This window comes from Dermacentor andersoni, chromosome 9 (assembly GCF_023375885.2).
Source record: "Dermacentor andersoni chromosome 9, qqDerAnde1_hic_scaffold, whole genome shotgun sequence".
NCBI lineage: Eukaryota > Metazoa > Arthropoda > Arachnida > Ixodida > Ixodidae > Dermacentor > Dermacentor andersoni.
The window spans coordinates 20887274-20912817 of NC_092822.1; the positions used below are offsets into that span (position 1 = coordinate 20887274).

The 25544-nt window shown below is 44.3% G+C and overlaps 2 protein-coding genes across 2 annotated transcripts in view; both read left to right on the forward strand.

The window, feature by feature from the left end:
• LOC126527216 (F-box only protein 25) overlaps nt 1–10576 on the forward strand; it is a 31782-nt gene extending 21206 nt beyond the window's left edge. Inside the window, exon 7 of the mRNA XM_050174971.3 lies at nt 1738–10576. Coding sequence (XP_050030928.1) covers nt 1738–1878 — 141 coding nt within the window. The 3' untranslated portion in view covers nt 1879–10576. The remainder of the gene's footprint in view (nt 1–1737) is intronic.
• An 11287-nt stretch (nt 10577–21863) lies between these two features.
• The window catches only part of LanB1 (laminin subunit beta-1), a gene marked incomplete at its 5' end in the record, with an annotated part of 52746 nt that continues 49065 nt past the window's right edge, over nt 21864–25544 (forward strand). The window contains one exon of the mRNA XM_050174979.2: nt 21864–23499. Coding sequence (XP_050030936.2) covers nt 21864–23499 — 1636 coding nt within the window. The remainder of the gene's footprint in view (nt 23500–25544) is intronic.

A 25544-nucleotide genomic window follows, 5' to 3' on the forward strand; every position in this document is an offset into this window, starting at 1 on the left:
CAAACCTTTACACCAGTGTTGGCAACATGGCAAAAAAGCTACAAAATTTATAGAAATTTTAGTAATTTGAACCTCTTAAGTGCCGATGATGGGTCATGTCTTTCGCTCTATTCTTTAACAAGAGCACTAAAATAGCTATAACCATTGCTAGTATAACATTTTTAGAAAGAAACGAAGAAAGGATGGCAAGAAGTAAAGCAATTTTTAAAAGAAATTACTTTGCATCACTTTTTCAAAATTTCTCACGCCATTTAAGAGGTTAAAAACAACTGTTCTTTTTGAGTCTTAGTGAATTCTTTAGCGACTTTCTTAGTGACATAAATAGCTCGTAAATTCCTGAAGGGACTTTGCCGAAGTTCTTTGGCTCAACCCCGTATTTTTTCTCTGGAGATATATATGTGCCTTTATTTGTTGCTACTTCTAAATATATGCCAAAAAGCTTATTAGTAAGCAATCTGGGTGTGCTAAAGCCATACCTAGCAACTCTCCCGAATTTTTCATAAAGTTTAGGAATTTGGTCTCGTTTCACAATTTTGTGAATGTTGCATTAAGCTCTATGAAAAATGAATTCTGTTCTTTAAAGGTTCGCTCTTTGACCTCTGAGCCTTCTGTTAGAAGTCTTGTGTTGCTGAAAGGGCTCAAAAGGTGCACTTATTTCAATATGTAGTCCCTGCTGAAAGCAAAGTCAACAACAGTAAAGTTGCTAAATAAAGGTCACCATGACCTAGACCAGGGGTTCCCAAACTTCCTGCACTTCGGGTACCCCACCTGCATTGCCAGAGTGCCACGGAATCCTCTTCTCCCCCTCCCCCCCCCCCCTTCGTTTTCTGGCTGATGTAAGTCAATATAAGCCAGCAATAAGTCTTGAACGCCGCTGCTGCAATTTATTTTCTCTCGAAGACTACCGAAGTGCAGGTGTGGCAGTTTAATTGTTAAATTCAAACTCTAATGTGAAAATACACCAAATATGGGGGGGGGGGGGGGGGTTCGTTTTGGCCGTTTGCAGAACCCCTGGGTCCCGTGTAACCCAGTTTGGGAACCCTTGATCTAGGCTGTGTTGCTTGTCAGTCTTTGCTGTTGATTGTGCGCTATATCTAGAGTTGAATCATCATTAATAAATTGCACAAAAGGTAATGACCATTTCGGAAAGAAAATGACAGGATAATGCAGTGGCTAGCAATGGTATGACTTGTTGCCCTTAAAATTGTACCGTTAAGAGTTGGCACATCGTCCCATCGCTTTCACACCATTTAGCTTGTTTTAGTGCTATTGCTTCACATTGTCTTGTGCAGACAGGCCCCAATGCACAAAGTGCGAGACCGGGCTAGTTGGTATTCCATAATGATATAACCAGCACAAAAGTAGACACGCAACACAGAAAGAAGCGACAAGAACAATGCTTGTCTACTTTCACGCTGGTTAGATCATTACCCAATGTACACCATTTTATAAAAAGAAGACATGTTTTCAAAATTGCCTCATGTTACAAGGAGCTAGGTGACACGTCTTCTTGTTTGCTTCTGGAAGGTCTACTGTAGACTCAGTGTTAAAACCCTTCCCAGTGTGCTAGTGCTGAATATGTTTGCACAGCGTGTGAAGTGGATTGGCTGGTGTAGCTGTGGTATGCCAGCAGCAACAGCTGCAAGGGTGATGCAGCTAGAAGACATTACCATCATCATAAAACACTGCCACACCACTAAGCCTTGCCTAATGCATATCAACCTTTCATTGATGCAGTCGTTTGGCCACCCCTGCCTCAACTCTTCACGAGAGGAGGCCGCGGAGGAGGCCAACAGTGGTGCTGTGATGCCGACAAGCGCATTGCCCATGTGCATTCCCGTCACCCCTCAGGCGTTTCTCCAGTTCTTCTCGCTGTGAAAGGTGGTGGTCTGCCAATGCCAATGTTGTTCCAGAACCAGAGCTGTTGCCGTTCCAGAGAACGGTGCTGGCAGCTGACGACGCAAGTGCTGCCACGGCATCGGCATGTCGTTTCCCTCCTGTCCACATTGAAAAGGCAGCCTACTCAATCTTGTTGTCTTTACATTTTTTGGCTCTTATCTTGTCAGCACTTTTGGTCAGAGTGCGTTGCATGCCCGCAGAAGGGGCATGTCAGGTTTTTTGTCAAGTTGGAAAAGGGAGTCGTTCTTGCCACGGTGTCATTCATTGGTGTTGCTTCCGGACAGCATTACCTTGTCACTATATGCAGGCTTGGAGCTAGGATTGTTCCTTTGCGGTGTTTGGTTATAACATGTTTTACGTGTTACCTGGCGCGGTGCAGTTGTACCAGGCTGTACTGTAGTCACATATCAGTAATCATTGTCATTCTCTCATGAAATCGCTGGCTTTAGTGCTGTGTGGCAGATGCCTTTATGTCGGCAACACTTTCATGCATTTCTCTTTATCAAGAGGACTGTAACCTAGAATGCCATTATACTGAAAGGAAGTGCACCTTAAAATAGTGATGATTACTTTTGTCATGTAAAAATTAGAAACATGCACTATCCTGTCTATATTGCAGCCATCTGGTCTTACAGACAAGGCAGTGTACATTCATGGCATGCATGATGTTATTAGAAAGCATGTCAAGTGTCTCCTACCATTTGGAGAGCAATAGCCTCATTTTTGAAGGACTCGTTGGTTGAATATGTTACTGAAAAATTAGTCAGTTAAATTAGTCTGACAACTCATTCAAAATTGATGCCATCTAGGACTGTATTTTCAGCCTGTCACTTTTGGGGATTTCACTCTCAGTGCATGTACCATTGGATAAGCCGGCATACATCTTTGGATGCTTGTCCCTCCAAATGAGGCATCGTATTGGACGTTGAGGCATGCAAATGAGAATGTGTTCCTGAGTGTAATTGATCAATAACATACATCCCATCTTTTTATATATATATATATATATATATGTACAGTTTACTGTCGTTACAACGGACCCTGATAATCCTACAAAAAATGTCCGTAATATCAAAAGTCCGTAATGTCAAAAGTTTGGAATATCCAAAACGCCTCACTTCCGAAATTTTGGTCGCGATGTCTAACAACGTTATCACAAAAAATTAGTGCTGAACGTGCAAAGTAAAAAACAAACAAAGTCGCAGTTTTGCCCAACAGGCGAAACATTGATTGTGAGAGCAAATTAGTAGACAGCTATGTGAAGTAAGGTTTTAGCTCGCTCAATAACCGCGGAAAGTCACTGTCAAAAAGTTGGAGTGAGTAAGCGCGGCAGCAGCAGCAAGTGAATTGACCTTCGTGCTATCTTGCTTGAACGCGAACTAAACGTCGAAAGCACAGCACATACGAAGCTACCGGCACTAGGCATACTTTGTCCACATCGCAGGTCGCTTTCAATATATGGCAGCCGTGTCGTAAGCAGCAGCCACCAGAGAAGAACCCCCCCCCCTATTCCTTAACACCTCCGGTTCCTCGCGCGCGGATGAAGACTACATGTTTATGCCCCGCCTACCTCTCTTGTGCATGCGATATTGAGCCGCAATCGTTGGCTGACCCTCGCAAGTCAGATGTCGGCCCGTGTCGACATGGCAAAAGTGTTTTATACGCCTGACTTTGAAAAAAATTACTGCTAATTTCGTCTGCTGTAGCTGATAGTCCGTTGTAGTGTGGTTCGTTAAAAGCGAACTTCGTTGCATTAATAAAATAGGTAGAATAAACTAAAGTTGAAATATGGTCTGTTATATCCGAAAATCTGTTGTGTACGGGTTCGTTGTAACGAGCGTAGACTGTATCTAGGTAGCTAAAGCTTGTTGCTGGGTGAGTTGGTCATATAGTTTGTTGCCGAGTTACTGGAGCCAAGGGGACACATAGAATAACGCTCAGTGTTCTCATCTACATGTCATGTACTTCAATTGCGTCAATACTTGCCAGCTCGTCTAAAGTCGAACGTCTTTATAATCCAGTACTCACGGCCTCCGAAATCATTTCTTGCACAGGTCACTTCGTTGTAAAGGTCGCGCACTGCGCAGCTCATGATAGAACCGGGACAGAAATATTGCTTCTTTATTCAGGTCATATTGTTGTACAGGTGCTGGACTGTGCCTGTTTAGTATGACAGTAAACTAAAATTAATTCAATGAAACCTGTAGGTTCCACTGAGACATGGCCCTGCAAGCCTACGTAACATTCCTTTAAGAAGTTGTAGTTTGTGCTATGGGTAGTGTTTTGAACGTTTGCGAGTTGTGATATCTGTACTGGTCAATAATGTCAATACTGAATGGCACTCCTGCTTAAAAGTCTAGTTGAGGGTCTAGGTTATAGATTTCTGAACGTTAAACAAATTTGCGTGTAGCAAGGCTGCACTTTCACTGCGCAGGGTCAATAACGTTTTGATGAAGTGTTTCGTTCCCAGAAAATTCATTGTTTAAGTCATTGCCTGCCGTGAAAAGGAAAGAGGTTCTGTTAAGTGTCGAAAGTTCTATGTTTTCTTTATCCTAGTCTGTTATGGAACATGCCTGCAGCTTTTACTGGTGCATATCAAGGCTGCTACTAGAGTGAACACAGCCAAAGAAAAACAGTTAAAAAACAAAGAATGCAACAAGATGGTTTAACATTGGATCTCGGCAGAAACGCTGGCATCTGACTCCGCATGTCAGTGCTGTGGGGTAGAGGTTATGTTGGAACCTTCTCCCAGCATTGTAAAATTGGAAGCCAGTGGAATGGAATCGTGGCAATAGCGCCGCCTGAAACTTGTTTCCAACTGAGCCCCTGTTATGATCACCGGTGCTTTAGAGTTTGTACATATGTATGTAGGTTGGTATATGAGCTATATTTTCTATACAGAAATCTTATTTCAGTATTTAAAAGGTATAAAAAATAATGAACTTAAAAAAAATGTATATTCATACATTTGTCTGCAAGCTGAGAGTGTTCAGTGGAGCAAAGAAAGGAATGAACACATCAGCGCTGTGGAACGCGAGCTGTTGAATGTTGAAGAGTTTGTGTGAAATGTAAATGTTGATGAAACTTGCATTCCCTCCCCACCCCCCTCTTTATTACCTTTTTTTTTTTTTGTCAGTTACTTCTCGTAGCTCTCTACACTCCAATCCCAAAGGGAAAGAGTAGCTTGCGATTAAAGGCAATCCACTTGAATTTTGGTCCACTTCGCATGGTATGTTGCGGACAAAATGGCGGTATGTAAGAACTGATGTGTAGTAACAGTAGCTGCACAGCTGTGTGCTGAAGATTGAGCAATGTGGCCCTCAGCTTTCCATTATTTGCCACACAAATGTTTGCTGTGCATATCCTGAAACAATGCTTGCACCCAAGGAACAGCAACTGCTAGTGATGAATCTTCCGTGCTTTAAGAGCAGCAAATGAGCTGTGGTCTGTTGCGCTGGCATCTTTCCGCGCACCTATGCAATGCATTGACATAACTTCAGCCGCCACTTACAGCTAGAGCACCAGGAAAGGGAGAGCCACACATTATTGTGCTCCCTATCACAGTGTACTGGACTGTACAAACAAATGTAAGCTTGTGGGGTCGTGCTAGAGGACACAGACTGTTATTGAGGCACACAAAGACATACTTGCGAAGACCTCACCAAGAGTCTGTGTCTTATCCACGCTTAGTATGAATTACCAACTCGGCCATAGAAGCAGCACTCTTAACCCTTTGTGGTCATGAGCATTTATCCAATTTGTGGTCATTCCAGATTTCACACGTTTCAATGCCACACAGAAAAAGTTTTTGGGTAAACAAAGGCATGCTAAGTGATTTATTTCAGAAAAAATTTGGGTATTCCCGAGGCTCTCAACAGTGCTTGAGTAGTGTGTAGTGGGGCTCGAAGCACTCTCCTGGCTGGAGGCCAGGATTTACACTGCAGATCTCTAGGAACCTCATTGTTGCTTTCTTCTAAAGTGCTGTCATTCGAGGATGTTTTCTGACCACCGGAAGGTGAACTATATTAATCCTCGGCCCTAGAATCATCATCTGATTCACTGAACTTGGAGGAATTTCTCCCACAAGATGCATGTGCCGAAGACGTCACGGTTCTGTCAATGTTTCACTCCAGGAATTTCGCAAAAATTTCCTCAAGCAATGAAGAAAGGGAAAAGAAGTGCTGCCTTCATCTGACGACATTATGAAGTGCAAAACTAGTCAAAAAAGTTTCAGAAAGCTAGCGCTACCAACCCAAATAACCAGCGAACATGAGCACGCATGCATATTGGGTGCTTTGTGACCTGTGGCCAAAACCAATATTTTAACACAAAAGTGTTTTATGCGGGGCTCCACCATCAACTTCCTGTTATGGCTGTGACATCAACAGAAACACGTAAAATATGCTTTCTTGACAGAAATGGTGCCGCCATCTAGGAGCGGTGAAGCGAAATAGTGCATCATGACACTAACGAGCGCCAACAGTGAGCGCTTTGGTAGACTTCGGAGGCTCCAACATGGTGTAGCCTGGTGTAGGCAGTGTATGCCTTCTGCTGAGGTGATGACACAGTTTCCAACATTATTTGTCTTTTGCATCCGATTAGCCTTCGATGCCTTGTCGCCTACAGAGTGCAGCTTCAGCAGGCATCAGCAGTGCTTACACACCATCTACTGCTTCACTTGCGATGACACCAAGAAAACTGCTGTGCTAATCGGCACAGAAAGGCAACGACGTCAACAGGTGAATCTCTCTTTGATTTGGCAAGAGACACTGCCAGCATGAAGTAGAACGCTTTCGCTGCAAACTCTGCCACTCGCATTCCTGAAGCTGAGCGCGTTGCAACTCAACTGGCTGCACAGGACAATACGGAGCCGAACCAAAATGCTCGTACTTTCGCCGAAGCAACTCTGCAGCATGACGCCGCGTGCCAACAGGACAGGACACCGCACGCCAAGCAAACCTGCAACACGGTTGCCAACCCGCAAATCGTGAGCCTTTCGCTGCAACGGATTGTGAGTTCATGTAGCAAACATGCCACAGCTATGTAAAGACACGTTTCACTTTCGTGTTCTACCGATTCCTATGAAAGGGATCAACCATAACTTTTTTTTTTGCGTGGCAGGAAGGGCCCGACATATGATCACGAAGGGTTAAGTGTGAATGTGAAGAAGATTGAAAAACATTAAAATGTACTGGGAAATGCTGAAAATTTTAGCCATCAACAGAATAATCACTGTTGGCAAGAATTTTTTGTTTGAAAATTGCATTATTCACGGTCTGCAAGCACATGAGGCAAAATAAAGTACACTGAAATACCCGAGTGGAAGGGTGCGGAAGCTTTTAGTCTAGACATGAGAGGAAAAGCTATTATGCTCGCATTTATTCAACATTCACTAGTGAGGCAGTTCTAGCAGCTGGACAGTTGCAGGTCATGTATTTGCTACAAGACCTTGTGTACATTCTAAAAAAAAAAAAAATGTAATCTAAAACAGCAGGTGCCAGTTCACTGCAAAGAACTACTACATGTATGAGGACGAGAATGTACGAAATGAATTTGTCTCTCACAATATGTTGCTTAAAGGACCCCCCTCGCCAGATGGAAAAATTTGGTTATGCAGTCTGAAGGTTTTAAAGCACCATCCAGGAATTGTTCTGAAAAAAAAAAAAAAAGGTTGTTTAATAATAGCAGAGATGGAAGCAGATGAAATATACCAGGGTGGTGGTGCGAGGAGGTCAACTCCCCCCTCAGCAGAGGCTCTCTAACGTTGCCTTGACCACTGTACACAAGCGACATTCCTTCCTTGCCTTTAGCCATATCAAAGCCAAAGGCTCACAAAATGTTTGTCATGGTCCCTGCCTCATTTGTTTTTCTTCGCCTTCCTTCATTATTATTGTTATTATTTTTTTATCACTGCATAGTGCATTTCTTATGGCCGTCTTGGGCACTCTGCTATTCGTGGGGATCCCCAAACTGTTTGTGTTGCTCCTGGATATTTGTACGGCACAGTGTGTGTGATACAGAGGCAGCTGCCTGCGATGTCGTCAATGCTGGCAGAGGGAGTAGCACCTCTGAGAAGAACAGGCGTGGGCTTTCATTTGAATTTTTGGCTGTTTTTGCAGCGTACATTTGTGTAGTACTTGGCAGTAACAATCACCACCATGGGATCTATGCACTGTAGAGCTTCCTACAAAAATTACTAGAGGGAACTGCTGTAGCAATTGTTCAGATAGTGCAGGAATAGTGGCTTTGCCTAATTTTCGTGTTTGTGGCTTCGTACGCTCTTGTGGCGTTATTTCTCATGCTTTCTTTATCTCTCCAAGTTTCCAAGAAATCTTTATATTTATTTTTTTCTGAATGCATGAAGACAATAAGCTTCTCCAACCATAATCATTGCAAATTGTCGTACTTATAATACAATATTTAGTCGAAAATGACGAATTTGCAAAGTCGCAACGCCACTTCAAGCCATTAGGACAAAGTCATGCAAATACACTTTCTACCCGTCATTTCCATGCTAGCTTAACCGGCTGTATTTGCAGACATATAGTGGCAGAGTTCTGTCTTGTATTGTAATTTTTATAGGAAACTCTGTGCCATGAATAATCTGTTTTGCAATGGCCAAACCTCTTTGGGGCCTTTGAGTGGTATGGTTAACTAAATGCTTGAACCACGCTGCGTTAAATGGCAGTGCCTCAGTCCCACAATGCAGTGTGACATTGTTTTCTCCTGCTGGCTTCTAGTGTATGTTTTTAAGGTCCCTGTAAGGTCTTGCTGTGATTCCTCGACGGAGCATCAGAAACTAGCCGGCTTTCACTTCTTCGTCGAGCTGACGGCACAGGGTTGGCAATCTTTATTCCTAACTAGCTCCTTGTTGTGTTTTACTGTGTTGCTTTGCACATTGTTAGCAGCACCTTTATTCAACACACGTGCTGTCTCGGGATTTGTTACTTTGTGGAAGCGTAGCCTTCCCTTCTTCTCACTGTAGATCGCACTGAAATATTATCAAAGACAAAGGTCTAGAGCTTTTAGCCACAGGCTATAGTTTTGTTGTTTTCTTGGCACAAGAAGACAAGGGAAAGCCTTGGCATGTTTTTGCACCAAACTGTGTGTACACAGCAGAAGCTGCTGTTGTGCCAACCTTGGCTCGTGTTTGAGCATACCAAGAAAATTGCGTTCCCGTGAATTTGACAGGAGAGACCAGTTAAATGTAGTCCTGGCAAGTTGGATACATGGAGCTCAACAAAATGTCACGAGTTTCCAAAGTGGTGCAATGCAAAGGTCACAATTTTAGAAATATGGAATTCTTACGTCGTGTATCTGTGCTCGATACTAGCAGCTCGGGCATCAAGTTGGCAACTACCGTTTGTAAGTTGCAGAACTGCTCGAAATTTGTGCTGTTGTGAGACTAGTGCAGTAAATACAAGTGATTCTTTCCTTGGAGTTGTAAGAGAGAGAGAATTCTGGTAGATGTGTGATACACAGCAGGTGATTTGTAAGACACTGCTTCGGCTGCCTATGTCTCCTCAGCATTTCGATCGTGCTGGACCCTCTCTTTGCAAATTTCTGTGCAGTGCGTGAATGTAAAGTCCGCGAACAGTGTGGCCTGATAACTCTCTCATCCCAAGTCAACTTATACAGTTGTCTAGTCAAAGTGGCATATCCAATGTCCTTCTAATGACAACGCAACTCTTTCCCACCACATAGAAGAGCCTCCACCCAAATAAAAGCTTTCTTTCTTTTTTTTTAAATGGAGCACAGTGTGAAGATGGCTGTTGCTTCGTGCAAACAACCAAATATTATCAAGCTGGTTTTGGATTTCTTAATTTAGACAGCTTTCTGTGAAAGTTACTTGTTGTTGTTTGTCATTGAATGTGCTAAGATGAAGTGGTATGTACCCGTGTGAACAAGGAGTGGAAACTTCTTGTGCAGCTTGATCTGTTATATGACTATCTCATTTTGGTTTGATGTTAGAGGTGAATTTAGGTGATAGGTGGATACATGTTATTTTTGTCCAACACTTTTAGATTTAGTCTTTCTTAATTTTAGTCCCTATAGGTCTTAGAGTATACTCATTGACTGCATATATGGCTGTCATTTTTGTTTGTACAGTGTTTACAGTTAATTATAGTTGACTAATATGCCTAGAGAATAGTTAATTACATGTTAAGGCAGCTTTTCTGCCTTTTCAGCTCGAGTGTGGAGTGGATATCAAAAGCAGTTCTCTACAAAAGATTGTTTTATCAAATGTGCAATTGTCTGCTGAAGTGTTTTGCCTTCGAATCCGTCTTTATGCTGTGTAATCAAGTTGGATATGGTCTATACATAACTTATGTTTCTATGTGTATAATATAAACTAATCCCGTACTGCCTTGCTGACACGTGCTTGTATGTTGCCAGCTTACTAGGTGTGATGCAGTGCCTATGTGTACAGATAAACAATGCATACATTGTACAGTTTAAATCATATTTCTTCTTGGTTTCTTTTTCGTGGATACTTATATTTTTTTCTCCCAAATATATTTCTCCGAAATGTCTGTCGACCTATAATGTTACTTCAACAAGTCATGTATGTGATCCAAGCTGGTAAATGCATATATATATATATATACTCAAAAATATATTTTGCTTTATGGTATTATATGTTTTAAAAAATAAAGCGTATGTCTCTACCATCAAAGGTATCAATTCAGTGCACGTTGAGCATATTTCAGCTCCTCTGCAAACACACAAACACCAACATCTACTCGCTTCTTTAGAATTAAGTAGCAAAAATTCAAAATGCCGGAGGAAGCGGCAATCATGCTTTGTACATAACTTCACATATGGCTCTTATCTTTACTAATACAGTGTTCATTCCCGACAAAACGCGCATTTCGCATACACTAGTGAATGAATTTTTTTCGCCAACACGTTCATAGAAAAATGGGAAGAGCTGCATCAAGTGAGGTCACGTTACGCATACGTACAGTCGCGGTCAAAAATACGCGGCCCACGGCTCCAGTCGGCGGAGCGGCCGCGAGCCGCACCGCGGCGCTCGCGTCGGCGCTGCGAGAGTTTGCGCTCTGACGACAGGTATCTCCCTCGCTCTCGGGCGGATACGTAACGGGCGGATACGTAACGGATACGGACGATACGTAGGGAGATACCTGTCGTCAGAGCGCAAACTCTCGCAGCGCCGACGCGAGCGCCGCGGTGCGGCTCGCGGCCGCTCCGCCGACTGGAGCCGTGGGCCGCGTATTTTTGACCGCGACTGTACGTACGTTACAGAATTTTGCCGTTTTGAAAACCGTCGCGAAGCATGGAAAAACCCGCTGTTCTCCACGAAACATTCCCCGTATTCAGCGCGATCGCCCAGCCCAGGCATGTTTTGTCAGGAAACACGACGAGATGGCTTTCAAAACAGCGTCAGTGAACTTTGATCAGAGAAAGGGGACGAAAGAGAGAAGGGGATAGATACCGAAAAGGGCTCGCGTAAGTGTGAAATGTAAATGCTGATCGAAGCATCTGCGGTTCGTTTGGCTGCTCGCGGAAACAGTGGCATGCAGCAGCGGCGGAAGAGGGAGTTCTCCGTTCGGGGCAGCGAAAACACGTGCAGGGAGAGAGGTATGTACGTGGAGAGAACGACCGCGTCAGAACTGGAGCGAGGAGGGTGCTTTTCTTCCTCGCCCGATGGCTAAGCTGATCGCGTGGGCGGCCGAACGTGTGTGTGGGGGGGCTGGAAGGGGGCCGCGAAAGGGGGGGCGACCACAAGCGCGCGCACTGCTGGGCGAGGCGGAGGAGGCGGGCAAAGCGGCGCCTCAGACATCTCAGACCACACGGCGCCTAACGGCACTCGTCCGAACCGCACCCCTCCTCGGCAGCCGACGCCGCCGAAATTTCCTCCTCCGTCTCTACGTCCCACGGCTGGGCCGCTTTTCTATAGTTTGCTTTCTCAAACCGCCGCGTCGCCCCGTCACAGACGCAACAAGTCACAACAACTTCCACCACATTCGTGTGCGGCGCTTTTTCGGACGGTGCGCGAAGCGAGTCGCTCGGCGAGGGAAAGTGAATCGAAAAAAAGTTCATCTCTTCACCTCCACCAGCACCCATTGTTCGTCCCAAATGCTGCAGCTTACTGCGGTGAGTGCAACATTTCTCTATCTTTCTTTCTTTCTTTTCCTCTCTCTCGGGATCCCAACCTCCCCCCTCCTGATGCCTGGCGGGAGAATGTGCTTTTTGAGCCTGTCAACGCGCCGTGCTTGACGAACTGCAGCAACACCGAAACTTTAGTGAGCCACCTCTCTGGTGTTCGATACCGTTTTCTTCGGGAAGAAAGTACTTGCAGATTATCCGCCGCTTCTCGATCGGTCCTCCTGTCTGGCGGTATTGTGGGATCCATGCCGTTGTGGAAAAAAACATCGTGCCACGACCTTTTTGCTGCTGAAATGTGTCAAATAAAGGCAAGAGACTGTCTTTGCGATTGCGATAAATTCTCGTCGCCGGAAGAAAACTATTTTTCGCTTGCAGGCATCATCGGAAGCACAGGTGCATAGATCGAAATGTATGGCCCGCGCGGCATTGCACGTTCCCGGCTTCAGTAGTCCGGCATGTCTTTTACGACTGAACTCCTTTAAAGCTACTTGAAAACAAGTGAAGCCTGCTGCTATTCTCTTCAGAAATGTACTGTTAAACGGTCATGTGTTTCGTGACACGATTGTGAATTTCGCGGTGTGCGAAATTCACCATCGCCTTTCAGGGCGAACTTTCTGGTTTGCTCACGACCATGCATGCAGTTATGGTTACGCGCTTGGCTTATATTGTGCAATACACGCGATGAGCAAGCTGCAGCCGCAGAAACTAGAGGGGCGCGCAGCAAAAAATAAATTAAAAAAGTCGATGAAGCAGGCCCACAGAGAGAAGAAACCGGTGCGCGGAGAAGCAGTGAAGAGAACAGGCCCGAGACATCCCGGTACTCCCACTCATCTACGACTGGCCAACTTCTTCGTCTCCTATATATGGACAGTTCGCCCCCGCAGAACGGGCGCGTCCTAGCTGTGCTCGCCGAGTCCGTGCCCATTTCGGCACGTCCGCGCGGAAACCGCGCTGTGCGACCCGCGCTGAATGGACATATCGCGTAAAACGTGGACCGCCCAGCTGATAACGCGCCCACTGCCCGCCTCGAGTGACTGCATGCGAGGCTGCGTGCGCAGATCCACGCCCGAGCAAACCGAGTCATCAGTCGCGCCTGCACTCGGTGAGCTTCTGCTTGAGCCGTACGAAGCGTTGTGTGTAAGCAGGCACGTATACCGACCGTGGGTCCGCGTAGCCGAAAGTTGGGACTTGTATATTTTACGCAGGGCGTGATCGATCGAATTTGACGATCGACTGCGCAGGCGAGGTTAAAATCCGCCGGAGAAATAAATTGATGCCTGAACAGCTCGTGATCTGCTGAACGACATAGCCGCGCAACAGGCGAGCGTGCATGTCACACTGAAAGCAGCGGCCTGTGCCCTCTGTGCACCTCCCAAAACTGCACGCTGGTCAAGGTCGTCGGAACCGACACTGATAACACGTTTCCACGACTTTGCTGTGGAAAAGAGATGCGGTATGCTGAGCTGAAGTGCTCGGAACACATGATCGAACGGCTCCGTTTTGGAGATAAAGGGCATGCAGCTATAGTATTCGCCGTATACTATAGCGTACGTAGTATATATACGCTACCCCGCTATTCACTCCCCGCGCCCTTCCTCCCGCTTGACGTTCTCGGCTATCTCTCGGGGATCGGGCGCTCGTATCGCTAGTCGGAGCCAGGAGGGAGAGAGGTACTGTATCACAGTTGCGCGATTACGTCCTGCCCGCGGAATGTGTCCTCAGAATTTCGGCAGATCTTGTACACGCCAAGACGCGAGCCGCCGAGAGGGGGGAGGGGGGGGGGGTGCTCGCGAGGGCGACGCCGTGGTAGTGGCAATGACTCCTACGGCAGATTATATCGCGCGCCAGCGTTATCGCGCGCATGGCCGCGCAAACGCTCGCTGTGCGCTCGAGCCGAAACGCGCAGCGTGCGCGCTTCCTTTGCGCCGCTCTCCCCTCTTTCCGAAACCTCCTTGCCAGCAGCCCCCTCCCCCTCTTTTTTCCTTCTCATCGTCTACTTATATTTCGCAATGCAGTAGTGCGCATGTATCTGTTACGCGTAACCCGAACCCTGTGGGTAAAAACTGAACAGCCTTGAGAATGCTTCTTTCATGCCACTATAGCTGGGGCCCAGACGTGTGCTGCAGCTCCATCTCTCGCACGCTTAGCTGACGGGGGCCCCTCCATCAGCCATCACTGTTCTCATGTGGAGACCTGTGACAAGCTTCTGGTAGAATGCATGGAGACCCGAGGGACTTTGTAGAACAACTGCTGACAGACAGCTGAAACAAAAACACGGCCAAGTCACCAGGAGTGAATTTTAACACCTTATCATCCGCTGCTGCAGGAACTGTGACACGCGATGTCATCCCACAAGCCATCTTTGGCAATGGCATCATCAAGACAGTGCATACATATACTCTTCATTGTCTCATTGCTGGTCATCACATCACATGCAGGTAAGTGTGCATAGTGTCTCTTGGACGCTGTTATTGCTGCAGGCGTGTACCTGTGTCGGGCAAAAGAAGGCTGTTCTTGATCATTCTTTTTTTTGTTTTTGCTGTATTTTATGACTCCAAGTCTGTTTTCCGCAAGTGCGAGTCTATTCACCTCATTCTCGGGCAAATCGTATCTCCTGGTGCTCTTTATATGGTGTTCATATGACAGGTTTTTTGCTATGTCATGCAACTTCTGCTGCACAATCTGCATGTTGATATTCACAAAACCTGAAGGTCTGGTAGTTATAGCTATACATGTACCACTGTATACAAGCTGTAGGATTTCGTGTACATTGAATTAACATACAATGTGTTAGAGAGCATGTTATTACAACTATTAATTGTTCTGAGTGGTACCATTATAAGTAGACTGCATTGCATGCCATTAATTGAGTGGAGGAAAACAGTAAGCAATACAGTTGAACCTCGTTATAACAAAGTCACATCCAACATGAAAACGCCTCCATTATATCTGATGCTCATTATAAGCATATATTGTTACATACTGATACCAGCAAAAAACTTGTATACTTACTTTGTCATATCCATGTTCATTATATTGAGGTTTGACTGTAATATGAAAAAAAAAATGTTAAACGGAAGAGAGTTCGGGAGTTGCACTTGCAGCAGTTATCTGGAATCACTTGTTGGCAAAGATGGAAGGAACTACATTAATGGAGGGCAAGTAGCTGCTACACATGAAACATTATTGAAGCTTGGATGGTTTCTCTTTTATCACGTTATATATTAGGAGACCAAGGAGAACTGGACTTGGATTTCCTTAGCATTCCTTTTTTCATCCCATGCTTGCTATCAGTTAGTGGTGCATGCATTATTATTATTTCTGCTAGCCATTTGGCGCAAGTGATGCTAAGAAACAAATAAAATGAGAGTAGAAGAGTTACAAAATACTGACCAAGCCCGGTTGCCCAAAACACGATTAGCACAGCATGATCCTCTGTCCTCTATTAGAGACACAAGGTTGCCAAGTCAGCTTATGCTTTGACATTAGTGTGTCTTGTTTTATGTTTGTGTAAAAGCTTGCCAGGCAGCATGTTCTGAAACTTTGCTGAAACCAATGAGCTGAAGCTTAAAAGGCAGAACAATAACACAGATAATTCAAAATTGCTGCACTGTAACAGCATTGTTTCAGGATGCAACTCATTCTGAAACAAGAAGCTTGATACAAGTTCATCAATATGCAACGACTGTACAGAGGAGCTCTCAGTAATGAGGGCAAAAAAATTACATGCATCCTTATGTAAGCACTGTCAAAAATTATTACCTTTCCTTATGAAACTTGGAAAATCGGAAACATTACCCGCCGTAGTTGCTTAGTGGCTATGGTGTTGGGCTGCTAAGCACGAGGTCGGACATGGCGGTCGCATTTCGATAGAGGCAAAACGCGAAAACATCCTTGTACTTAGATTTAGGTGCACGTTAAAAGAACCCCAGGTGGCACAAATTTCTGGAGTCCTCCACTATGGCATGCCTTGTAATCAGATCATAGTTTTGGCACGTAAAGCCCCATTGCTCCATCCTGCACTTGGATGTGCATAACTTTTTTTCATGTTTCTTTTTAGCCTTAGTCTTGCTTATTTTTAGTTCCTATAGGCTTTATACAGTGTGTATTCATTGACTGCATATATGGCTGTAATTTTCGTTTGTACAGTATTTACAGTTAATTCAGGGTGACTGATATGCCTACATAAAGCCTATATAATTTACATGTTAAGACAGCTTTGCTGCCTTTTCAGCTCTTGAGTTCACGTCAGGTTCAGCTTGTTATTAGTTTTCCTTATTGAATTCAAAATCAAAAACATTGTTAATTAAGTTGTGTGTGTTCAGGTGGCTGCATGGTTTAGCAGTACAATGCATCAACCCACAGTTCTTGCATGCCGGACATGTGCAAGCAAGGCACTGTTTTTCTTCTACCACTTATGTGTACTGGGTTTATCAAGGTTATAGGCTTTGTCTTCGAGGAAACTGAAGACTTTATCACAAGCAGGAAGAAGTAAAATGACAGAACACTCGTGCATTTCATATACAATGAAGCGGGCAGTGCTTGCTATGGCTTGTGCCGACCTTCCGCTTTTCTAGGACCACTGTCGCCAGCCTTCTCGGAGAGCCGTCTGTCCGAGAAGCTGTGTCACGAGAGGAGAGAGGCTTCGTGACGGCTTCTCTAATGAAGCCTCTAATTGAATCAAATGACGCTTCCTGTGAGGAAGTGGGGCACTTCTGGAAGTGAATTGATAGCGGCAAGGGCACCATCTAGGTCGCGCTTCCCTTTGCGACTGACGAATGCGTTCCGCGCAGCACGTACCGTGTGAGCCAACGTAGGCTGCCTGTGAGACGTCTCCCTGTGTCCTCTCTTTCCATTGCATCGCTTCGTCCTAAAAAAAAAAAAGAAAGAAAGAAAGCTGACCTGGAAGAGTGGAAAAAATTTGAAAGAGCGTGTGATGCAATTGAAGCCACGAAAGAAAGTTCAAGGGTGGGAACTTGGGAATTGCACTCTTTTCTTTTCTTCAAGCTGCTACAGCTCAGTCATTTATGCGCGTTACAAAAATTACAGTAGCTACCATGGCAGCAGTCTAGTTAACTCCACTTGGTTACCGCATGAACGTGATATCAAGTGCCCGAGATTCAGACTGGGAGCGTTCTTACTTTAGAAAATAAAAACTGAATTAATAAATGTAAACATGATCTGGCTTAAATAACTTTCTTCTGGTCTAAGCGTGTGGAATTCATTTTCTTTTTATATCACGAAAATGAGCTCTGTTTAAACAATTTCAGACATGCATGCGAAATAGTTGACCACTAGCCTATGTGGCTAGTACCTCGTCCAATACAGAAAATACATATGCAGGTCAATCACTTACATATTTGCTGAATGAGTAAAAACACTGCTTACATGAGCAAGTCTTAATTTACTAAGGAAGTCTTATTACATTTGACTGTACAAGAAGAAGCACTTATATATGAGGTCAATGTTTTTCATTACTTTTATTTCCAGTCACAGTGTTCCAAGTTATAGCTCCAAAGAACTCCAGTGATATGGCAGGGGCAGTTGAAAAACAGTGGCTGTTAAAGACCTTGAATGGTTACGAAGGAATTGTCCATGGCTTGCAAAACATGACCACCAACATTAACAAGCGTCACAAATGAAGCCATTAGTGAAATGGGCATCAATATGTTCAGTCAACCACAAAAGTTTATGGACCATAGTATCTAATAAAATGTTGAATTTCCGAGCAGCCAAAAAAACTAGTCAGTAAAACCATAAATCACTGTTGTTTGCATTTACTAGCAGCGGCTGGAAATGCAAACACCAGACTCCATTGTGAGGCTCCAAATAAATTCAGCTTTTTCTCAGATTCCGTGGTCCATAAAGTCTTGTGGCTGACTGTACATGAATTGAAATTTTGCGACTAAATGCCTCGAGCAGTCGATGCATTATGACTGCGCACATGTTATGCTGCTACAGCTGTATCTCTGCATATCTTTCTGCAATAAATTCATCAGGAGTAGTATGCATTGCTTTATACCAGTGTTCCTAACTTCATGTTTGGATAGTTTCAGCAGATTGCAGCTCAAAACACTTTATTTTCAACAAAATATTGCTGAGTGATGATGATGATGATTTGCTTAGAAACTTTTTTGATGTGTTAATTGTTACTAGACACATTCCTTATTATTTTTTAAGCTATTGTTTTAAATTGTGTCCTCTGGTGTCAAGTTAGAGGTCAGAGTGTAAAAAAGCAAAACAACTTGCGATTTTGTAAACCGGCATTAGATTTCAAGGTTTTGCTTGCGTAGAAAAGGCATTTTGATGCAATCAGATGGCTCACTAATAAGATATTTCGTATCTCCTTAGACATAACGACTAATAGAGGCATGCATATACCTGTTGGTAAAAAAAATGGGGAGGAGGCTCAGTACTCAGTGAATGCTTTTGATGAATTTTACCGGGGCAATTTACTGGCTACCTACATCACTCAAAAAGGGCGAAGTAGTTGTTATGGTGACCGAAAGCTCTCTAAATTTTGCAAATTTCTTGCTAAGTTACCAACGCTGCTTCATGCCCTCTTCAAACATCTTGGCTGGCTTAGCACACGTCTGCCAAGCAGCCTTTCTAGGCCGTAACACGATACAGCGCTCGCTCTGCAAGTCTGCTGACTGGCCTTTTTTTCTTCGTATTTTTTTATCAGCCACCGATAGTCTAAAGTTTCACCTCTGCTGCAATGCAATGGCAGCCTGGTGTGCTACGAGACAGCACTTGAACAGAGCCACTGTGATCTTTCCTTAAATTTTTTTCTTTATATGTATCTCTATTTCTTTCTTTTTTCTTGTACGCAAGCTCTTGCACAGACACATAGACATGTTGCAAGAGAGTGATTCAGGAACCATGCAACCGTGACCTTGTCCTGTGTCTGTCCTTCAGGTCATCTCATTTTAGCATGTGTGTGAGGCTGTAAGACTGCATCACTCGTCACTGCTGTATAGAGCATACATCTTTAGTGACTGAATCATTGAGAACATCTAAGGCTCCTCTTATTTTATCAAACTCGCTTTTGAAAACAGATTGAGGCAAGCGCAATCTGTAGCGATTTTTACACTGCAAGTATCGGTCATGCACATGTGCACCTGAAGGCCTTAGAAAGTCTGCTGACCTGCATTTTAATTCTGACGACTTCAAACAATTTTTCTCTTATTGCTGCTTTGGTCTTGCTTAAACCGCATAGTAAGACTGCATCGGTCCATATTATTCAAGAAAACCTTTGGTGTCATGCTTGCCGTGTCCAGACTTTGCTGATAGGCTGTGAAGACACTCTGTGCTTCTCCAATGGCAAAGTGCACATGCAACAGTGCTCTTTTTTTTTTTTTTAATTCTGGAGGGACCAAGCAAGCAAATATAAGAAGTGTTTTGGTGAACTATACAGACAAAAGAATGCAATCCTGCTGCAAAAATTTGAGCAACGTGGAGCAGCAGTAATCACAAAATTTCCTTTCAAGTTGTTAGAATAAAAACATTGGTCACCGCATTTCAAACACTTAAAAATGGAAGAACTGAATGGAACCTTGCGTTTGTACTCCTTAATTTTCCGTACTTTTGCTTTCAGTAGTGTTTACAGAAACATTGCTCCAGCCTCCAGATGAGTGCAAGAGGCAATCACAACACAGTCAAAACTTGTAACAATGAAGTCACGTCAGACAAGAAATTATCTCCGTTATATCCAACATTCATTATAAGCATATAGGGTAGAAAGTTGGGCTAGCTCATGGTTCATAACTATATGTACAGTGCTCACAATTTCAACGGTGAACAAAGCTGAAACTGCTACATCGCTTTATTTTATTTCCAGTTTCACCTGTACTTGTAACAATGGCTTAATTCAGGCTCCAAAACTTGCACTTGGGATTACTCCTTGCTTGGGAACCGGCTACTGAGCGATTACATGTCGCACTTCCATGTGTAATCACTTGTAAAAGGCATTCATTGCTGTCTGCATTTCAGTTTATGAGCACTGTACAGCACAATGATGACAAAAACAGAAGTAGTTTTTTTTTGTTTTTGTTTTTTAATCAAATATGTTCAAGGTCAGTGCTGTGTGAGTCTACTCTCCCTCTTGTCTTCCTTACAGTGTACCTATAGGTGTACATTTATTACACACTGATATCGTTGAAAAAGCTTTGAGATTTACTTAGGTGGATTCGGTAATTTGTTATATTTGTGTTCAATACATTTATGTTCTACTGTATTTGTTTCTGCATTGTTCATTCTTGCATTGTTCATTTATTAGTGACTTGGAGAAATAGCTATGCCACGGTGCACCGGCCATTTTCTCTAAACTGTGCTGCAGTGTAGCTGAGACTTCTCGTAATGCATTTTCTTTCAGGGTACCTTAGTTACCTGTTCACAATATGAATTGCCTGCTATTTGACTTGCTGCCCTTTGCCTTACATTTGTAATCTATTAGTGCGCTTCTGGATTGATAACACTGGCATATCATAACAGTGGGCTAGCGCGACTTAGTGCACATTATCCACTACTCTTTCCAGAGAGAACGAGGTCTGACGAGCGCCACGCGCAATACACTCGGCAGTATACAGGTGAGAAACTGCATGCCCTTCTCCTTTCAGCCTTGAACTAAAGCCGACACATGAGCTGCACCTAAAGAAGAATAAATACATTTAAAAAAAGTAAAATCAAAGGCCTATGAAACATGAGCTCACAGTTATTCTGTGTGGTTTATAGTTACTCGTGCAATGCCTACCTGTAACCTTAATATTCAATGGTAATTTACATTTAAAAGTTGACCTTGGTCATGACCTCATTATGTGCAGTCCCTAAAATTTTGTAGCTTTAGTATGCACTGGTAATTTACATTCAAGAATTGACCTCGGTCATTTCCTAAGTGCTATTGGCATGTGCAAATTAGTCAGTTATTGATACTAGCTAGCTTCTTACTGTTTCTTCTTTTATTGTGTATATTTGAGTACTTAACAGTGTTAGCTTTCATTGGTGCTGTATTTATTGCGTTGCGCCTTAACCAAATCCTAGCATGCTGTGTGCGGTGGGTACCTAAATAAGGGTGGTGGGCTCTTTATGCTTTCTGAAGCACAACATCTCGAGCTGTGGTGCTGGCATACTGCTTTATTGACCTCAGTTAGCTCGCTGATGCAAGACATTCTAAAGCATGCCCCAGTCAACTCCAGCTTTCGTATTCAAGCCACTGCACTGGTGAGGGCTTCGAGTTAAATAAAAAGGCTTGACATGACCATAAATGGGTGTCACATTATTAAAAGAGTCCAGTAGGAATGACTTCAGTTTGATTTCCATGAACTTTCCAAAATCTGCATAATTGCCCAAAGGCACATTTAAAATTGTGCTAACATGCAGATTGAAGACATTGTGCTTAATTTTCTATTTTACATGTTTGAAGAGCTTAGCTTGAGCTTGGGTTTACTGTGGCATGGAATTTGAACACCGCACAGTATACTCTGTTTGCATCTTTTGTGCTTTTCTCCTTTTGGTGACTAGTAGTACCGCTCAACTCATGGAAAATGCTGTGCTCAATTTCCTGCCCTAATATTGCTGTTAATTGTCTCTGTGGACCTTCATGTGGTGTTGGGACAACATCATCGCTGATACTTTTGGTACATAATGAAGCCAACCAGAATTGCACCGCTGTCACACTTTAACCCATTCTATCTGCAGCGGGCTTATGGTGTAGGGAGCTTGTCACGCAGCTTCTGATTGCTTGTTTCACCAGCGCATTCAAGGCAAGTCCAACCTGACCACGCTCTGACCCTTTAACATTACCACAGCAAATTTTGTAGTTTTGTTAATCTCAAAACTCTACCCATGCGGTGACAGAATCGGATGAAGACGACTGGGACAGTGTTCAGCAACAAAGAGTTGTGGAAGACACTCTAGATTTGGCTCAGCCCTCAGGACAGCACCATGTTGGAGGCATTGGGGGCGACACCAGACACACATCGGAAGTTGAAGTGCAAAAAGTATTCGAAGAGCGCAAACCAGGATCGCATAACTTCACTGCTCATCGTTACCGGCAGACACCTGAGGAATCTGAAGAGGAGGACACAGATCAGTCACGCACGAACTACACCCGTCGAGTGTACACTGTATCTGCATCAGGTGCCAGGGGACAAATCAGCAGAACTGATTCTGGTAGTAGGCACCGGACAGAAGAGGACCGATCAGGAGGCCGTCGGGGCTCAGCACACTCTGATGTGTGGTCCAGGAGAACAAGCACAGATAAACCAGACGATGCAGATGGCAGCAGGCCCACTTATATCAGGCGCACTGAGTCTACAACACGGCACCGATGGTCAAGCCGTGGTGGCAGTGAGGATGATACAAGTTCGTTGTTGCAGTCCAGGCGGTACGGTTCCGCAGAAACTTTATCCGGCAGGCACCGATGGTCAGCAACCACTGAGCAGCCAACACGTGAGACTACTTCGGTGTATGAGGCTCGGCGGGCATCAGTTGACCGGGTGACCTCACAGCAAAGGTGGTCTGGTCAGTACAGCACAGAGAGGCCAGAGCGTCCCACCTACACACACCACCGGTCCTCTCCCGATCACCCCTCAAGCAGACGGACCTGGTCAAGCCACTTGGCGACTGAAAGGACGAGTTGGTCGGCGAGTGGAATCAGCTCTACAACCACTGATACTCCTGAGGAGGACAAGAGCGGATCCACTTATGTTCGACAGCAGTACCATTCGATCACAGCAGGAAGTCACCATGGCACGAGTGATCGTCCAGAAACTTCCTCGGAAGCTCCACGCCGTGAACACTGGGGTGCGGGCAGTCGACACCAAGTTGAAGCAACTGGCTATGACCGGGAAAGTGATCGCGATGGGTCAAGAAGATGGTCATCACAGAGGGGAACAAGCACAGAGGATACCGTGTCCCGAGGACAAGAAGAGAGACGGTGGAACTGGCGTGGCTACACGGCACGTTTTGGCGAGCATGGAAACGCAACACACCGTGTAGATGTCGGTTCACGTACGCGGTTTCAGCCCACAGTTATCAGTCCGCCAAGTCGTGCTGAATATGATGGAACCTCTGTGCACCAAAGGCATCGTGTGACAGCCTGGCGCAACACTACCATTGTCCGTGGGGAGCCGACACACTGGTCTGAGGATACGCAGAGGCGATACGGTGGCCACGATGACGTCAGGAGAGGACAAGGCGAAGACACAACATACACGAGAACATCGTACACAAGGCGTATCAATGGAACTATATATTACGGTGGAGGGCAGCATTCATCACGTTGGATGTACGGGAGAGATAATGTAACAAGTGGCGGCTCAGTGACATATGGATCTAGTCGTGCCAGTGGAACATACGGTGGTGTGGAAGGGCAGACCGAGCCGCCTTATGTCCGACCACGACCCACGGAGACGCATAGAGTCACTGGAGGTGTGGATGACATCGAAGACGACAGGCATCCATTGACTGGTAAAAACGAAACCTTTGAACAGTTTGGGATTACGCTAACCTGGTGGAAGGTATAACCAGCCTTTTATGAGAACAACATGTCCACTAACACACTACATTTTGCTTTGTATTGTGACATATGTGGGTAAAGACTGTGTAAATTGAATCTGGCCAAAAGGCCTAAAGCTGAGCTACACATGGCCATTCAGTCAAGAGAATGTTAATCATTTATTGTTGCTATCCACGGTCTGGAACAGATTCAGTTTTGTGTGCATGGTAGCTTGTGTATACGATACACATGTATGATAGTTTATGCACCGGACTAATGCTATGAATATGCATTATTTTGTGTTTTCAAGCAACAAAAAAAGGTTCTTCAACACTGGTAACTTCTTAATTTTCAAATTTAATGACTGGGCAGTACTTTGGCATCAGGAGTTCTATACTATTTTCTTACGTGTCAATAGAAATTTACCAATTTGTCTGGTGCCAACTGCAATTCAATCCATAGCTACCTTAACTAGCTACACATAGTATCACAAAGAAGACAGTTTTCCATCTGCCACAGAGCTGATGATCTGGTACTTGTCACTCGACATCTTTGGAAAGTGATGCGACTAGTGCAGAACAACTTGTATTCACTGCTTTGATTGTGCTTGAACTTAGTTTGTTGGCTTTATGTAGCTTCGGAATGTAGGGAAGCGTTTTCAAAACAGAAACTTTAATGTTCTCTGGGCACTGTGTAATTTTCTTGGTGGCTTGGCTCTTACTCAAAACAATGTGAATACGTGAGCATTTAAAAAATTTTTTTTTTTTAGAAGTAGCAAGCTAGCTTGTGGCACACACAGCATAGTCTGAAATTAATGCCAAGAGAGGCACCAAGAAAGGTGAACATTAACTCCAGGCAAAATGACAGCTTGTGATCCCTAAATTCTTTCATGTGTTTATTGTCTTCAGTATTGCTTTGACTGACTTAAATCACGAGCAATGTTGCCGGGAAAGACAATATGTCTATGCAGCAATGCTGTGAGTGAAGGAGAATGCATGTCATCTATGCCTCATTATTTCTATGCCTCACCTATACTCTGCGACTCTGAAATAGATGCTTATAGTTGGGAGAAAGTGGTGGTGTGAGAATAGAAATGCACCACTGCCTTTTCACGCAATACTGTCATTGCCACTGACAATACTGTGAAAAAGGACAGCAGCAGTGAGTTCACCTGTGGGAACATGCACTAAATGCAGGCCATATAGTACCATTTTTTAAAGATAATATTCAAATGCAGAGTAATTTGCATTTTATCATCAAACATTAACTGGCTCTCTGCAAATCGTTGTCAGGAGAGTGTACATCAGCAAGAGCCAAGCTTATATTTGCAAAGTGATGGCACCACTCTTTCTTTTTTGCTTGCTTTCTTTTAGAGCTGAGCTTTTTTTAGCCTCTTCCCTCCACTTCATGTGGACAGCTCTCTCACTAAGTAAGACTGGGCCAATCTCTGAGACAGTATAGTGAAGGGTGGCAAATTGGTGGACTGATATTGATACCAAGGCGTCCTTGCAGGGTTTTGATGAGCAAAACGTGAACAAGGTGAATGCAGGAGCCAACGTTTCGACAAGTGGACTTGTCCACTTCAAGGCCTTGAAGAAGACAAGTCCACTTGTCGAAACGTTGGCTCCTGCATTCACCTTGTTCACGTTTGCTCATCGTCTCGAATTTCCATCTCCCGCATTCCCCGTCTTTTCCTTGCAGGGGCTTATAACTCGGTTTACAATGTGGGCCTATTCTGGAGGCAGTACAGCATCACAGTGCCCATGTTCCCCATAGCTTTAACCAATGGACCTAACCAACCAGCGTCATCCAACGCCATATCTCAGCAGGTCTACCGTCGGGTTAATTGCTTGACTTAGATGATTTTCCTCCGAGGACTCCTGCCCAATTTCCTTTCTTTTTGTTTCTTTCTTTCTCTCTCTATTTATTGTGCAACTATACATTGTTTACTACTACTGATATTATACTGTATATTCATTGTCTGTGTGACAGTCACTTTCTCAATTACAGAAGCTTT